The sequence below is a fragment of the Schistocerca gregaria genome, chromosome X, assembly GCF_023897955.1.
Source record: "Schistocerca gregaria isolate iqSchGreg1 chromosome X, iqSchGreg1.2, whole genome shotgun sequence".
Classification (NCBI taxonomy): Eukaryota; Metazoa; Arthropoda; class Insecta; order Orthoptera; family Acrididae; genus Schistocerca; species Schistocerca gregaria.
The window spans coordinates 188809730-188827152 of record NC_064931.1 but is presented as its reverse complement, the minus strand read 5'-3'; the positions used below and the strand labels follow the sequence as shown (position 1 = coordinate 188827152).

The following is a 17423-nucleotide window of genomic DNA, read 5'->3' as shown; positions in this document are numbered from 1 at the left end:
CCTGTCGTTTCAAAGTAACCATCCTGACATTCATCTGAAGTAATTTAGGGAAATCATGGTAAACCTAAATCAGAAGGCTGGATGCGGGTTTGAACCGTCATTGTCCGAGTACAGTGTGTTAGCCACTGCACCACCTCGCTCAGTAATGTAACTGTGTTATTGTGTGTGACATCAAGGTGGTGCAATGTATTTGAAATGGATCATGTTTACAGGGGCATGTTTGAGTATGTGGTGGCATTCCCTAGTGTGCGACATTTATGTTTCTAAGATGTTTTTCAGTGCTATTAGTGACTCACTGAACTTTTTGATTGCTGAGCATTCCTGGTAGTTTGTTAAGAAGTTATTTTGGTGTTGGTAGTTGTGGGCACTGCATTCATTTTTGGGTTTGTTTTTTATGGTTTGGTATTTAATTTTATGTTTCATTTTTTGTTAGTTATGGATATGACAAAGTTCACAGGCCACAATGGGGGATGGCATATCACAATTAAATTCCTACAGTTATTCCCTTTGACTGATGAACATGTGAAGTGTTACATTTAGCGAGGAGGTAGGAGAGTGACCAAACCTGCTGCATCTCGGACCAGGGACCAGTTCATGAGACATTGTCGGGGCTCTGTCTGGAGGGGTTCTCGAGTTCAGAAGTCTCGACTGGCAGTTTAAGAGATTGTGCGGATGATACATTATTTTTGCTACCACTAGATTGCTAGATTTGTGTGACAGCTGACATTCGTTGGTAAATATGTTTTTATTTTCATTTTTTATTTTATTTTAGAGTGGTATATAGCAAATGTGTGTTTTATGTGTGATCCTTGTATATAAAAACTGGTGTTAACACAATTTTTTATGATTTTTTTTTTGGGGTCGTGGTTGTTGTTAGTAATTCTGTTATGTTGTGGCCGGTAGATATCATAAAAGCTTTTTTTTTTTTTTACCCACAATGGTGAGGTTACATTGTCAGTACTAATTGTAAGGGCACATTTTGGTTTGTTGAACTGAGGGCTTCATTTTAGCTATACAATGGACAGTGTGTGTGCTATGTAGGTCAAATTTCTGACACAAGTTTTTTTAAGTTGTAGTTTTGTTGATTATTGAGGATATCGTGAGCTTGATTTTTATGTTAGCATTTGTTTTGGTATGTCTTCAATAGTAAGACTGTCTTATATTTATTTTGTATCCACCCATAAACCCCTAACTCCCACAGTTGTCACGTTTGTTTCATGTTATTTTTACAATTAAATCTTTGTCATATTATTTGTGTGTGTGCGTAATGAGCAATGCTATGGTCGCCATATTATATAAGCTTAAAATAAGTGTGTCCGTCACCTTGATGATGTCCCAGGTCAAGGCCAACAGGTAATAGCACATCATTGGCTTCACCTGAGGGTGTTTCTTGTGCTACAAGGGAACATTCTCTCTCTCCATTCGAACAGGCCTTGGAAGGCCCAACGGTACTGACCAGCCACCATGTCATCCTCAGTCCACAGGCATCACTGGATGCGGATACAGAGGGGCATGTGGATAGCACACCACTCTCCTGGTTGTATGTCAGTTTACGAGACCAGAGGTGCTACTCCTCAATCAAGTAGCTCCTCAGTTTGCCTCACAATGGGGTGAGTGCACCTCACTTGCCAACAGCACTCGGCAGACTGGACGGTACCCATCCACATGCTAGCCCAGCCTAACAGTGGCTAATTTTGGTGATCTGATGGGAACCAGTGTTACCACTGTGGCAAGGCCCTTGGCACAGGGGAACATTCCCAAATGTAAGTTCCAGATCTTGTAGGTAGAGGAGTCAAAATAATGCAATACATATTTTCTTTGAGATTCACTTTTAAGGGGTAAAAGACACCCCGAAAGGTAATTTGGCATAGTAAGTTTAGAGGGAATAGCTTTGAAACCATGAAATATACAAAATGTGTTTGACATAAAAACTGAAATGTAATTAACGTTCTTGGAATGTGTATAATCAACTTTTGTAATAATTTTAAATTTTGCAAAATACACCATAATCATTAATTAATTTAAAAAAAACATAAATTAAGCTTTCATGCCACATCCATCAATATATAATAAAGTACGTTTCTGAAAAACCAATTCTGGAAATTAATAGGTACACAATGTGCTGTCACAGCATTTTCAACAAACCTAATTAAAATATCTAATCTGTCATTATGATTCTAACTATATGTTTGACTCACTTTTGTTTTAAGCCTTACACTGTTATTTTATATTTTAGTTTACAGTTTCACACATTAGTATTTTGTTAACTAAAATTAATAACTAACTCATTATTATGACATAATATCATGCTTAAAACACATTTTTTTTTACACCATGCACATAGAGCGAATTAAATTTCTTCACATAATACACAGAACGGACAACACAATGTAAAACAGGATTCACAGACTGTTGCTGGGTGATTCTCTAAATATCCGTACTTATATTAGACATATTTCAGTGCATTGGAAAACCTTGTCGAAGAAAACATGAAGATTGACTCCATAATCTTTCAGCAGAACTAGATCTGAAAATACTTTCACAAAATGCTTCCAATATCAAATACCGCATACATCCCAGTGGCTTTCCTTTTCCCGTTGGGCCTTTTGTTAACACCAGGTGAACAAGTTCCTTGTCCTCACGTATGACACTCAGAATGGGGAGCGTTTGGAGAAAGAATTTGAGAATCTCTTTTTAAAACCCCAAATGTTCCTGTGACGCCATCAAAATCTGGTAAACTATCGTTTGACCACATCAAAAGATATTTGGGCAGAAGTGTGGGAGAAAAACCTGCATTATTGTTAGATTTTCGGGGTGGCCAATGTGAAAGAACTGTTTTGAGCATTATACCTGAAGACAAGGAAATCATTTATCTGGTGATTCCAAAAGACTCAATGGGACAGGTACAACCATTTTCTGAACAAGGCATTTGATGTTGGAAGAACTTGGTCAGCAGAGTTTTGGAAATAGTTCTCTCGATTGATTATGATGTCAATCTCGACTTGAGAAACAATATAATCAAGCAGCAGTCACTACTATATAATCAGTTCTCTTAGCGAAGGTTATCCAATTAACTGAAATATGCCTGATACATATCAGGATATTTAGAAGATCATCCACACAATTTGCAAATAAGGCTGAAGTTTGTTTTACATTGTGTTGTCCATTGTGAGTGTTATGTGAAGAAATTTTACTAATCTTATGTGTGGGACGTGTATAAAGAAATAAAAAAATTCCATATCAAATCACCCAATAAAAAATAAATTTTACACCCACCTCCTTAGATTTTCATGAAATTTGGCTCAAATTGTTCTAATACCATCCTGACAACGCCTGCATTTTTTTTTTTTTTGGTTTATCTCTTATAGTTTCTTTTTTATATAAATTTTTAAACTTTTTATGTTTTGCATTTTCCGAACCTTCGGAAATGGTAAATTTCATTTGTATTCAAAACTTTAAAATTTCTTATCTTAAAAACTCTTTTAGATAACATCATGAATTTTTGCAGCAAGTTTATTTATTATACATATTTGAAAAAAAAATGATACTATTAAAATATATTAATATTTTCTATGAAAAAAATCCCCCCATGAACCATGGACCTTGCCGTTGGTGGGGAGGCTTGCGTGCCTCAGCGATACAGATGGCCGTACCATAGGTGCAACCACAACGGAGGGGTATCTGTTGAGAGGCCAGACAAACATGTGGTTCCAGAAGAGGAGCAGCAGCCTTTTCAGTAGTTTCAGGGGCAACAGTCGGGATGATTGACTGATCTGGCCTTGCAACATTAACCAAAACGGCCTTGCTGTGCTGGTACTGTGAACGGCTGAAAGCAGGGGGAAACTACAGGTGTAATTTTTCCCGAGGACATGCAGCTTTACTGTATGATTAAATGATGATGGCGTCCTCTTGGGTAAAATATTCCGGAGATAAAATAGTCCCCCATTCGGATCTCCGGGCGGGGACTACTCAGGAGGACGTCGTTATCAGGAGAAAGAAAACTGGCATTATACGGATCGGAGTGTGGAATGTTGGATCCCTTAATCAGGCAGGTAGGTTAGAAAATTTAAAAAGGGAAATGGATAGGTTAAAGTTAGATATAGTGGGAATTAGTGAAGTTCGATGGCAGGAGGAACAAGACTCCTGGTCAGGTGAATACAGGGTTATAAATACAAAATCAAATAGGGGTAATGCAGGAGTAGGTTTAATTATGAATTAAAAAAATAGGAGTGTGGTAAGCTACTACAAACAGTATAGTGAACGCATTATTGTGGCCAAGACAGACACAAAGTCCATGCCTACTACGGTAGTACAAGTTTATATGCCAACTAGATCTGCAGATGATGAAGAAATTGACGAAATGTATGATGAGATAAAAGAAATTATTCAGGTAGTGAAGGGAGAGGAAAATTTAATAGTCATGGGTGACTGGAATTCGTCAGTAGGAAAAGGGAGAGAAGGAAACATAGTGGGTGAATATGGATTGGGGCTAAGAAATGAAAGAGGAAGCCGTCTGGTAGAATTTTTCACAGAGCATAACTTAATCATAGCTAATACTTGGTTCAAGAATCATAAAAGAAGGTTGTATACATGGAGGAATCCTGGAGATACTAAAAGGTATCAGATAGATTATATAATGGTAAGAATGAGATTTAGGAAACAGGTTTTAAATTGTAGGACATTTCCAGGGGCAGATGTGGACTCTAACCACAATCTATTGGTTATGACCTGTAGATTAAAACTGAAGAAACTGCAAAAAGGTGGGAATTTAAGGACATGGGATCTGGATAAGCTGAAAGAACCAGAGGTTGTACAGAGTTTCAAAGAGAGCATAAAAGAACAATTGACAGGAATGGGGGAAAGAAACACAGTAGAAGAAGAATGGGTAGCTCTGAGGGATGAAGTAGTGAAGGCAGCAGAGGATAAAGTAGGTAAAAAGACAAGAGCTAGTAGAAATCCTTGGGTAACAGAAGAAATATTGAATTTAATTGATGAAAGGAGAAAATATAAAAATGCAGTCAATGAAGCAGGCAAAAAGGAATACATACGTCTCAAAAATGAGATTGACAGGAAGTGCAAAATGGCTAAACAGGGATGGCTAGAGGACAAATGTAAGGATGTAGAAGCTTATCTCACTAGGGGTAAGATAGAAACTGCCGACAGGAAAATTAAAGAGACCTTTGGAGGGAAGAGAACCACTTGTATGAATATCAAGAGCTCAGATGGCAACCCAGTTATAAGCAAAGAAGGGAAGGCAGAAAGGTGGAAGGAGAACATAGAGTGTTTATACAAGGGCGATGTACTTGAGGACAATATTATGGAAATGGAAGAGGAAGTAGATGAAGATGAAATGGGAGAAACGATACTGCGTGAAGAGTTTGACAGAGCACTGAAAGACCTGAGTCGAAGCAAGGCCCCGGGAGTAGACAACATTCCATTAGAACTACTGACGGCCTTGGGTGAGCCAGTCATGACAAAACTCTACCAGCTGGTGAGCAAGATGTATGAGACAGGCGAAATACCCTCAGACTTCAAGAAGAATATAATAATTCCAATCCCAAAGAAAGCAAGCGCTGACAGGTGTGAAAATTACCGAATTATCAGTTTAATAAGTCACAGCTGCAAAATACTAACGCGAATTCTTTACAGGCGAATGGAATAACTGGTAGATGCTGACCTCGGGGAGGATCAGTTTGGATTCCATAGAAATGTTGGAACACGTGAGGCAATACTGACCTTACAACTTATCTTAGAAGAGTTAGTTGGAGTTATATTACTTGTTCCATGGATCATGAACACGATTCTTTCGTAATGATGTGGAACGTGTCAAACTACACAAGATTCATTTATCCCAAATAATCATTGTTAGTCTTATATAAGGTACAATTGTTAATGCTTACTGTATTTCTTTGGCCTATGTCTAAAAATTCATCTATGGAGTAGAAGGAGTTGTCATTCAGGAATTCCCTCAACTTACTTTTGAATGCCGATTGGTTGTCTGTCAGACTTTTGATATTGTTTGGCAATTGACCAAAAATCTTTGTGGCAGTATAATTCACCCCCTTTTGTGCCAATGTCAAATTCAATGAACGGTAGTGAAGGTCACCCTGTCTCCTAGTATTGTAGCTGTGGACTGTGCTATTAATTCTGAAGGTGATCTGGGTTACTAACAAAAAAATTCATTAGGCTGTATATATATTGTGAAGCTACTGGCAATATCCCTAATTCTTTAAATAATTGTCTACAAGATGATCTTGGATGAGCCCCAGACATTATTCTGATAACACATTTTTGTGCAATAAATACCTTCTTTCTCAGTGATGAATTGCCCCAAAAGATGATTCCGTAAGAAAGCAACGAATGAAAATATGCATGGTAAGCTAACTTACTGATGTGCTTGTCTCCAAAATTTGCAATGACACTAATAGCATAGGTAGCTGAGCTCAATCGTTTCAGTAGATTGTCAATGTGTGTCTTCCAGTTTAAATTCTGATCAATACAGACACCCAGAAATTTTGAACAATCTGCTTTAGCTACAGATTTTCCCCCACATTCTATATTTATTTCCGGTGTTATGCCTTTCCCTGTACTGAACTAAATGTACAGTGTTTTTTCAAAGTTCAATGAAAGTCCATTTGCGGAAAACCACCTAATAACTCTTTGAAAAACATTATTTGCATTTTCCTCAGTTGATTCTTGCTTTTTAGGCTTGATTACAATACTTGTGTCATCTGCAAAGAGAACCAAGTTTGCATCTTCATGAATATAATTAGGCAAGTCATTAACATATATTAAAAACAATAAAGGCCCCGAGACAGAACCCTGTGGTACCCCATTCTTGATACATCCCCAGTCTGAATACTCTGATGCCCTTTGTGTACTATGTGGGTTTACTGTTTCAACCTTCTGCATTCTACCAGTTAAATATGAAGTGAACCACCTGTGTAATGAACCATTCATTCCATAGTACTTCAGCTTATCTAAGAGGATTTCATGATCCACACAATCAAAAGCCTTAGAGAGATCACAGGAAATCCCAATTGGTGATGTTCTACTATCCAGAGCATTTAAAATTTGATCAGTGAAACCATGTATAGCACTATCTGTTGAAACACCTTTCTGAAATCCGAACTGACATTTTGTTAAAACTTTATTCCCACTAATGTGAAAAGTTACTCTTGAGTACATTACTTTTTCAAACACTTTTGAGAAGGATGTCAGAAGTGAAATAGGACGATAATTGTTGATGTCTGTCTTGTCACCTTTTTTATACAAGGGTTTAACTATGGCATATTTCAATCTGTCAGGAAATATTCCCTGATTCAATGAGCTATTACATATGTGGCTAAGAACTCGACTTATCAGGTGTGGACAAGATTTTAGTATTCTATTGGAGATACCATCAGTTCCAAGTGAGTTTTTATTCTTAAGTGAATTTATTATTTTCTTAATTTCAGATGGTGGGGTGGGTAGGATTTCAATTTCATTTGTTTGCACCGGGAATGCCTCTTTCATATAGAGTTCTGCCCTATCTGGTGAGCAGCTGGTGCCTATATTTTCCATTACATTTATAAAATGATTATTAAAAATATTTTCAACCTGTGATTTTTCATTTATAAGCTTTTCATTGTGCTTAACAGTAATACTGTTGTCCTGTGACCTTGGTTGCCCTGTTTCCCTTTTAACTATATTCCATATTGTTTTAACTTTGTCATCAGAGGTGCTAATCTCAGACTTGATACACACACTTCTGGATTTTTTTTATAACTTTCCTTAATATATTACAATATTTCTTATTTTGGTTGAGCTTTTCTTCATCTCGACTTACTCTAGTGTCTTGGTATAGTTCCCAAGATTAAGGAAAGGCAAACATATGTTTCTAGCATTTGCAGACTTAGAGAAAGCTTTTGACAATGTTGACTGGAATATGCTCTTTCAAATTATGAAGGTGGCAGGGGTAAAATATAGGGAGCAAAAGGCTATTTACAATTTGTACAGAAACCAGGTGGCAGTTATAAGAGTCGAGGGACATGAAAGGGAAGCAGTGGTTGGGAAGGGAGTGAGACAGGGTTGTAGTCTCTCCCCGATGTTTTTCAATCTGCATATTGAGCAAGCAGTAAAGGATACAAAAGAAAAATTGGGAGTAGGTATTAAAATCCATGGAGAAGAAATAAAAACTTTGAGGTTCGCCGATGACATCGTAATTCTGTCAGAGACAGCAAAGGACTTGGAAGAGCAGCTGAACGGAATGGATAGTGGCTCGAAAGGAGGATATAAGATGAACATCAACAAAAGCAAAACAAGGATAATGGAATGTAGTCGAATTACGTCAGGTGATGTTGAGGGAATTAGATTAGGAAATGAGACACTTAAAGTAGTGAAGGAGTTTTGCTATTTGGGGAGCAAAATAACTGATGATGGTCGAAGTAGAGAGGATATAAAATATAGACTGGCTATGGCAAGGGAAGCGTTTCTGAAAAAGAGAAATTTGTTAACATCGAGTATAGATTTAAATGTCAGGAAGTCGTTTCTGAAAGTATTTGTATGGAGTGTAGCCATGTATGGAAGTGAAACATGGACGATAACTAGTTTGGACAAGAAGAGAATAGAAGCTTTCGAAATGTGGTGCTACAGAAGAATACTGAAGATAAGGTGGATAGATCACCTAACTAATGAGGAGGTATTGAATAGAATTGGGGAGAAGAGGAGTTTGTGGCAAAACTTGACTAGAAGAAGAGATCGGTTGGTAGGACATGTTTTGAGGCATCAAGGGATCACAAATTTCGCATTGGAGGGCAGCGTGGAAGGTAAAAATCGTAGAGGGAGACCAAGAGATGAATACACTAAGCAGATTCAGAAGGATGTAGGTTGCAGTAGGTACTGGGAGATGAAGAAGCTTGCACAGGATAGACATAGTAGCATGGAGAGCTGCATCAAACCAGTCTCAGGACTGAAGACAAACAACAACAACAACAACAACAACAACAACAACATGAAAAAAATATTTATGTGTTTTTTTTCTTTTTTTTAACGGATGTTTTGTTTTATAAGAATTGCAATATCTAGAGTCTCAGACCTGATAGAATGCTCAAATTTGTTTTAATTTACTCTTAAACATACAGGCTACTTGATAAAACATAAATAATGATGGCTTTTTAACACGTTTATTAATTATGGTAGATTACATTAGAATAATGTATAAAGATAGTGTACTTACGACACTTATGTATAACCCAACTGATTGCTTGAAACATTGAATTTTTTGAGTAATTTTGTCTTTTTAATAAACATTAATGCTGATTTAAACTGTTTTCCACTTCATCCAAGAGCTTTCAGTTCTTTTGATACAGTATTTTTTGAAGTAATACATTCTTCCAGTGCCGCTTGATTGAAGTGCGTCTACTACACAGACTATGTGCTCCAAAGGCACTATGCAAGAATCTTCTCTTTCAGGCCAATAAAATGATGCAGCTGGTCCTGAAGGATGTAGAAATAGAATTTCTGCATCTTCTTCATCACTGAATATTGTTTTAACAGTCCAAAGTACCAGTTACCATCATAATTTGCAGCCATATAGCTATTTATGGATGGTTCAACACGAACCCAATCAGAAGAAAAATGGAAAGAAAAGACTAAGGAGGGTTTTACACTATCTGTAGTTTTTCTAATTTCAAGATTGTTTGTTGGAAGTGGTTTGAAGTTATGAAAACTTCTTGTTCCAGGAATGGTTCGGGTTGCTGAAAAAGGTTTTTCTAGTTTTAACCGTAGCAAATCAGCTTCTTTTTAGTCAATAAAGTGAAAATGAATGTTTTCAATATTTTTTTTTTCTTCAGAAAACTTTTACACATCGATTGCCGCCATTATTTGTTCTTCGTCTGAAAGCTGTAGACCGGCTTTCCTAAAATTCTTTGAATAGTTCCTCCTAGGCCATCACAAATTGACTTCCCATGACTTGTTGCAAAAAATGAGTGTTGGGCCCTCAAATTAAAGTCTCTCAAGTGTTCAGTTAAATTTTTAAAACTGTTTCTATTTTTGTACTGCCCAGCACAACCATCTGTAAAGTAGTGAACTGAGTCAACGTCAGTATGATGTAATGACAGCCACTTTGTAATTTCTTTTTGTACAAAGTTAACAAAACCAGTGTCATGTTCTTGGTCATCACTAATAAAACAATGGTTGGAAACAAAAACATTGTTTTCCTCATTTCTTAGAAAAACACCAACTGGATGTAGAGTACAACCACCTCTATTCCAGTGGTTGCTTTGGATCTCATTTTGTATAACAAAGGAATAATTTTCACTGAAATCCATCACAATAATTGCTGTTTCGGGTGGTGGGTCTTCTTTCAATCTTTTAAAGGCTGCTGATTGGGATTTTGCTATAACCGAGTGCGGGGTGAGCTTTTCCAATGACCTAACCAATAAAGAAATGTAGTCTTCAACACTTATAGACTGTTTGATCATTTCTGCCCTGTCTGTGTTAACCCACTGACTGATTACAATTTCTTCTTCTAAATCATAATCTTCACTTAGTTTTTCAGTTAAGTACTCAGTTAGTGCAGTATTTGCAGGACAGCTGTCACAATGATGTAGCATGCAATTTTGGTTTTTCGTGTTGCACACAAGCATCTTAATTAGGTCTTTATATGATTCTTCAATTTTCACAGCATCCAGTAGTAGTTTAACATACTGGTGGATACTGCATACACATACCGTGTGTGTGCCTGCAGCACCAGCAAGGATACACCATTTAGGCCTCAAGAAACAAAATTTTGAAAATCCTACTTCTACCTCAGGATTCTCCCATTTGAAAGAATAATAGAGTTCTCTCAAGTTACACAGAATGAGTCTTTTTTGTATGTACACATTTTTTTGAACACTTACTTTGTCTTTTGTTCCAGGTAGCACTCTGGAACTTTCATCATTTTCATAAAACTCTGTTACAAGTCTTACTGTATCTTCAGAAAGCGTTTTACCTTTTTTTGGACCAGGAGTTTCAAAATACCCTTTTCAGATTTTAGCTTGCTAGCTTGTCGCACCATGTACTCACTTACAGTAAATTCTTTCATCACTTTATTTCGACTCCAAGAATCTGGAGCCAAGGTCAGAAGCTGGATTTTTCTAGACCTCCCAACAGATGAAATCTTCTCTTTCATAAGAGAAATCATTACATCAAAATCCTTTGCTTTCTCAACCACACTTGTATCTTCTTCGTCATCATCAAAACTTGGTGCATAATATTTTAATGCTTTTGAAACCGCCTTTTTTGCAGTCTTTCCAATACTGCTAACCTTCCTTTTATAATAAGACCCTTTACTTTGTTCTGACAAGCCATGAAGCTTTATCGGTATTAAACCTAAATTATCAAGAGCAATGTTTGTTTGTACGAGGGATTCATTTCTGGATTCCAATGATTCTAATTCAACCATGACTTCATCATCTGTTTCACTTTCAGTGACTTCAACTCTTAATTTTTCCTCACAAAAGTTACGGCATGTTGAGCAAAACTTTTGTCCAGATTTTATGCTAATATTTTTTTTATCAGTAATTGTTTAGAAAGATCCAAGACTACACTTCTCAACGATTTCCGATGGGCTTTTTGTGTTTTTTTAGTGGGTCTACACATGTTGTTTGATACTTTTCAAAAACATTAAAAAGTAGTAGCCGTGGTGTGAACATATACTGTTAAATTCACACAGATTAATTCCAGATCATAAGGGATCAAATCTTTTTCTTCCTCACTCAATTCAGATACCGGTTGTAACTTTTTTGAAGGTGTGTAGGTTGTTAGGAAACAGTCTGATTTTTTAATTAACCCTATGCTACAGGTTTGAATATCTGACATACTGATTTCACTTTTGATGTGATTACTGCTCTGGTTGCTTTTATAGGATATTGGAAAAGAATCCCTGTAAACTAAGTAACAGTACTTACTGAAAGTTCGAATAAACTTAACAAAATACTATCCAAGCACTATTTAACACTGTAATAATTTTTTACTTTAAAACACAGGAGTAACAAAACAAAATCCAAGCATACATAGTTACTCCAAGATGACAAAAACTTATTTTCGGTGCCTAAGTCACTTGGTACTTTTTATTTTTAAAATATAATTAATATTATTTAAAAAATTAGATAACTACTAAACAGGTTAAAAAGCCAACATAATTTTTCTTTTATCTAATAGCCTATACAATTAAGAGTATTTTTTTAAAAAAATGAGCTTTCTATCAGGTCTGAGACTCTAGATATTGCAGTTTTTGTAAAACTAAACATCAGTTATTCTTTAAAAAAAAAAAAAGAAAAAAAAGAAAGAAAGAGAGAGAGAGAGAGAGAGAGAGAGAGAGAGAGAGAGAGAAATAAAAAACTTGTAAATGTTTTTTCATTTGGAAGATTTTAATATATCTTTATGGTAATTTTTTTAACATTTGGATATAATACACAAACTTATTCCGAAATTTCATACTGATATCTTGAGTATTCTTTAATATACAAATTTTTTTAGTTGTGAGGACAAGTTTAAGTTACGATTTCCGACTGCTGAAACAACGCCAAATCTAAAAACTTTAAAAATTTATAAAAAAAACTATAAGAGATAGAGCAAAAAAACTTTTACAAGTGCTTTCAGGATGATAAAAGAAGTAATTGTAGCAAGTTTCATCAAAATCTGACATGGTTGGTGTCAAGGCCTGGGTGACTTGACATGGAATGACCCTAAAAGGCATTATGTTTTAAGCATTTCTTATTATTCTAATAGTTTTGTATCATAATAATGAGTGACTTATTGTTTTATGTCAACTAAATATACATATGTGAAATGGTAAACTGAAAAACAAACAAAACAACAGGAACTGAAAATGTAAAATAACAATTTAAAACACAAAACAAAAAGATGTAAAAAAATAATTAGAATGACAATGAACATTTAGGTATTTTAATTAGGTATGTTGAAAATACTGCGACAGCACATTGTGCGTGCCTTTCTTTCCGAAAATGGTATTTGAGGAACCAGCTTTACAGCACACAAACTGAGGTGGTGTGAAAGCTTCCTTAGTTCATGTTGTACCTCAAAACTTTCCAATTTTCAAAATTAATTAACGGTGGTGGGATATTTTGTAAAATCTTAAATTATTACAAATTTTGACCATACAACTTTCAAGAATGCTAATTTCATTTCAAATTTTATATGAAACACAGTTTTCTTATATCATGGTTTCAAAAATATTCCCTCTAAATCTAATATGCCAAATTACCTTTCAAATGGTATGATTTACACCTTAAAACATAAATTAGGCAAAAATGAAAAAATACGAAGTGCATCATTTTGACTTCTCTGCATACCCACCAAATTTAATCAAAATCATTTATCTACACCTGGAAATGTTCCATTGTTAGTGCGCCAGCTATTCAACTATTCTCAAGCACCCAAGACCCATGTTGATTTAAGAAAGTGTTTCACCTACATCAACATACACAGTAAATAAGCCAATGAATGATGTATGTGGTGGAGGATACCTTGTACCACTACTAATCATTTCCGTTCCTGTTCCACTCACAAATAGAGTGAAGGGGAAATGAATTTTTCTCCTTATTATGCCTGAATATTTGGCAGAGTGTAACAGTTTGTTCTTTGAGTGTTATGCATTTTTATACCTTCAGTTGGTAATTATTTAGAATACATATACACTCTATGTGTCTTAATCACTTAGTACTGCTACCAAAAAAACAGAAAGTTTTCTGTAAGTGTCTATGTATCTTCTGGTGATGGAAGGCTTTCTCAGTTGATGCATATTTGGCGTAATAAACCCCTTACGTACTGGGCACATTTGGTTTTAAGTCTCTCGCCATGCCCAAAGTTACTCTCAGAGCTGTTCCATTTGGATCTACTTAGCAAATTCAGAATTCATTTCTACAAAGTCTTAGATTGATGTTTACATACTTTTAAACAAAGACATTTGACAACGGATACTTCGCTGCATGATATTCATTCACCACACGGCCAACAGTTAACTTGTTTAAATTTGCACATATTCCACATTATATACGCAATGACAGACAGTTACTACTTTCTTTACCTTATAACATACCACTGTCACTTGCATGTTCATTTTAAAACAGAGAAAATATATTAGAAATACACTTGCATTAATTAGTTCCTTTATTTCTGGAATGGTGTTCCTTGCTCAACTTATTGATCTGTCAGTTCTGCCTCATTCTTCGATTCTGAATTGGTGACTAAAGGGTCGTCTTCTATAGCTAAAAGATTTTACATCTACATGACTACTCTGCCATACACGGTTAAGTACCAGGCAGTGAGTTCATCAAACCACATTCAAGCTTTTTCTCTACTGTTCCACCCTCAAAAGGCAAGCAGGAAATACTTAATATGAAACCTTATCCTCCCTTGTCAGAATCTGACTCTGTGTACACAGTCATTATGCACTTAAACCTACGATGCATCATCGACGAAAAACACCGTAAAAGTGCACATCTTAACACAACAATAATTAATGTCATTTAGCCATGTGGTCATTTTTTTAATATGCAGAATGCACTAAATTTATTCGTAAATTTTAAGTTGAATTGGGAGAAGCATGAGAAGGAATCTACATTCTCACATATAACACTGCCCGCAGGTAAAGGCATGTTGTTGAGGGACTGAGCTTCATCTACTTCCGCTAATACCTCCAATGACAGAACTGGCAAGCAACAGTAGCAAATAAGTATCTGAAATAGAAACTATTTTACAAAGAAACACTACTGCACAGTGGTAGACTACAGATTGCTGAATCATAAATTTTGGGTATCGGAAAGTCAAAAAATAGAAAAGAAAGATTGAACAATGGTGCTAAGGTTGTTCATATGCTGAAGCAATGTTCCTCTGCACAGGTTTGTAACTGCTGAAATAGATTAGCTGTTTGTCTGAAGTCTTTGAAATTGCATCAACTGAGGAGTAGGAAGCTGATGCACATGGAAAAAAGAGTGCAGACGATACTGGGATGTCAGTGTTCGAATCCACAATCAGTACCAAAGAAAATGTTTAGCTCTGTATACTTAAGAAGCTGACATTCAGGTGTTCACAGTAAAAATAAGTGTACTTCCACTTGATCCAGCAGAAATAATCTCATGGGTGAGTTAATCATAGACAGCAGTTGTGATGGGAAGATGGAAGACTGCTGTCACCACTGAAAACATAATAGTGTGGTCTATGCTCCAACTGGGATGACATTAATGATGATGATTAATTTATAGTTTGGAGGGAATTAATTCATGCAATTTCTACATACTGATAACTGTTAATTTTAAAAAAGCTCATGTTGGCACCTTAAAATTTGTATCTGTTAAACTGATGACAATTTGGAACATTTTATAGAATTTGATTAAACACTAAAATCACAGCGTTTTCAAAACATACAGTAATAGTACTATAAAATGCACCCCACCGTTGTCATCACAAATTGCCAAACTGTTCCACGTTACAGGGCTACTTTTAAGATGAGGTATCAATCACTATGCCCAGTAGTTTGTCATGATGAGTAATTACACAATTAATCTAATTTTCATGTATCAGATTCAGATACATAAGGGTTCTACACAAAATTTCTCATGCTACACAATGGAGCATTTGATGAATCAAATACCAAATGTATCAATAATTGGCTTATAAGCAAAACTACGAAAATTTACTTATGAAAAACGTGCGTACAAACAACACTAAACAAAGAGTGCGAACATACCTACTCATCAATGTAAAAAACATGTTTGTATGTGGGAAATGTCATGGCTCTAATATACAGGCTGCTATAGATCACATACAAGTGTGACGACAATTCCACTATTATTTATTCACGGTTTGATTGCAATTGTGAGGCCACTGCAGTGGTACTCTGTGTTTATAATTGAAAATAAACCATTTTGCACTCCTATGCTTGGCATAAAGAAAACGTCTTAAAGTTGTGAAGTCAACTGTTGAAGGTGGCAAATGAGAGTTTATTCATTAATCAATAGTACACACATTTTGCCAATCGAAAAATCACACCCAAACAAATGAAACACCAAATTTTGTTCATGTAAGGCTAATAACACAGACAACAATTCATCGCGAGATCAGCAACTATCAACCCAGAAAATGTAAAATACAGGTGTGCTAAGTTTGAATCGTTAAGTTAATATTAAAAATTACTACTTCACAAAAAACATGAATACTCACTTTCCAAGTAATCTTCTAAATATAGCATTGTCGGTCTTGTTTGCGATCCTTTGGTGAAGTGATGAAGCTCTTCTGAGGGGCACTAATATTTGCAGCAGATTTATGTCGCAAGATTTTCCACGCAGCAGAATTCGATTGAACGGATTAAGTGGAGTAAAGAATTAGCATTTCACGCGCACTCCCGACACCGGTAAACATGACACCACCCCAACGTCAGTTCGCCACAAAGTTGTCATTTTCGTACAGTACTGAATATTGTCCACACATGAGTATATTATAAGTTCCATTATATATATTCCTGTTAGCAGTCGGATTCACAACCACGGTAATGATATATATTGCACCACAAGCGAAGAGAATCATACAAACACACTTCCAAAACACGTCAAGAGAAGGCACGTCTGTGAAATACACTTATGTTGCAGTTCGTTTATTCAAGTAAATAATAATTCCCCGCAGCTAGTTCTATTTCGTACATTCTCAAACATGTAAATATTTTTTTCAAAAAGCACACAGTATGGCATGATTTAAAAATTAAAATACTAATAAGTGCCGTACAGTTCGTCTACAATGATTTATCGGGCTTATTACATATTAACGAAGGTCTTGTAAAGGAAGATTACTTCCTTTACACATTTAAATGAAAACGCTGTATTCCCAATTCAAACAAAAACAATTCAAACATTGTCGCTGAAGATAGTTCACACATCACTAATATAAACTCGAAGTCTTATACGATAAATTATCGGTCACATCAATACACTCAGAACTTCTATTATGATTATTGAAAAAAACTGGGTACTGCTTGCAATAGTGAAGTAGTTGAAATAAGTGGTTCATGTAATGTTAAAACAACAGCTGATTCCTCAAACTGGCGGGGCTATCAAGTACCGGGTCCCACAGGTTCCGGTCTTAGGTCCTTTACTGTTCTTGATATACATTAATGACTTACCATTCCATATTGACGAAGATGCAAAGTTAGTTCTTTTTGCTGATGATGCAAGTATAGTAATAACATAAAAACGAAGAACTAAGTGATGTAATTGTAAATGATGTTTTTCACAAAACCTGCGCCTACTATACGGACGTTTGAGTCACAGCTCCCGTAACAGATAAGTAATTTTAGTAGTAATAAACTGTTTCTAACACTTTAAACTAATTTATTACGTTAATTATAGTGCTCTTCAAGCGTACCATTAAAAGTTTTTGTCTTA

The 17423-nt window shown here is 35.7% G+C and overlaps 1 protein-coding gene across 2 annotated transcripts in view; it reads right to left on the bottom strand.

Annotated features, from left to right (window-relative positions):
* LOC126298377 (inhibitor of growth protein 3-like) overlaps positions 1 to 16902 on the bottom strand; it is a 171589-nt gene extending 154687 nt beyond the window's left edge. The window contains exon 1 of one of the 2 annotated variants that reach the window (XM_049989686.1): positions 16210 to 16902. In XM_049989686.1, the coding sequence (XP_049845643.1) occupies positions 16210 to 16237 (28 nt within the window). In that variant the 5' untranslated portion in view covers positions 16238 to 16902. The remainder of the gene's footprint in view (positions 1 to 16209) is intronic. The other variant, XM_049989685.1, reaches the window with a different exon arrangement.
* Between the last annotated feature and the right edge of the window lie 521 nt (positions 16903 to 17423).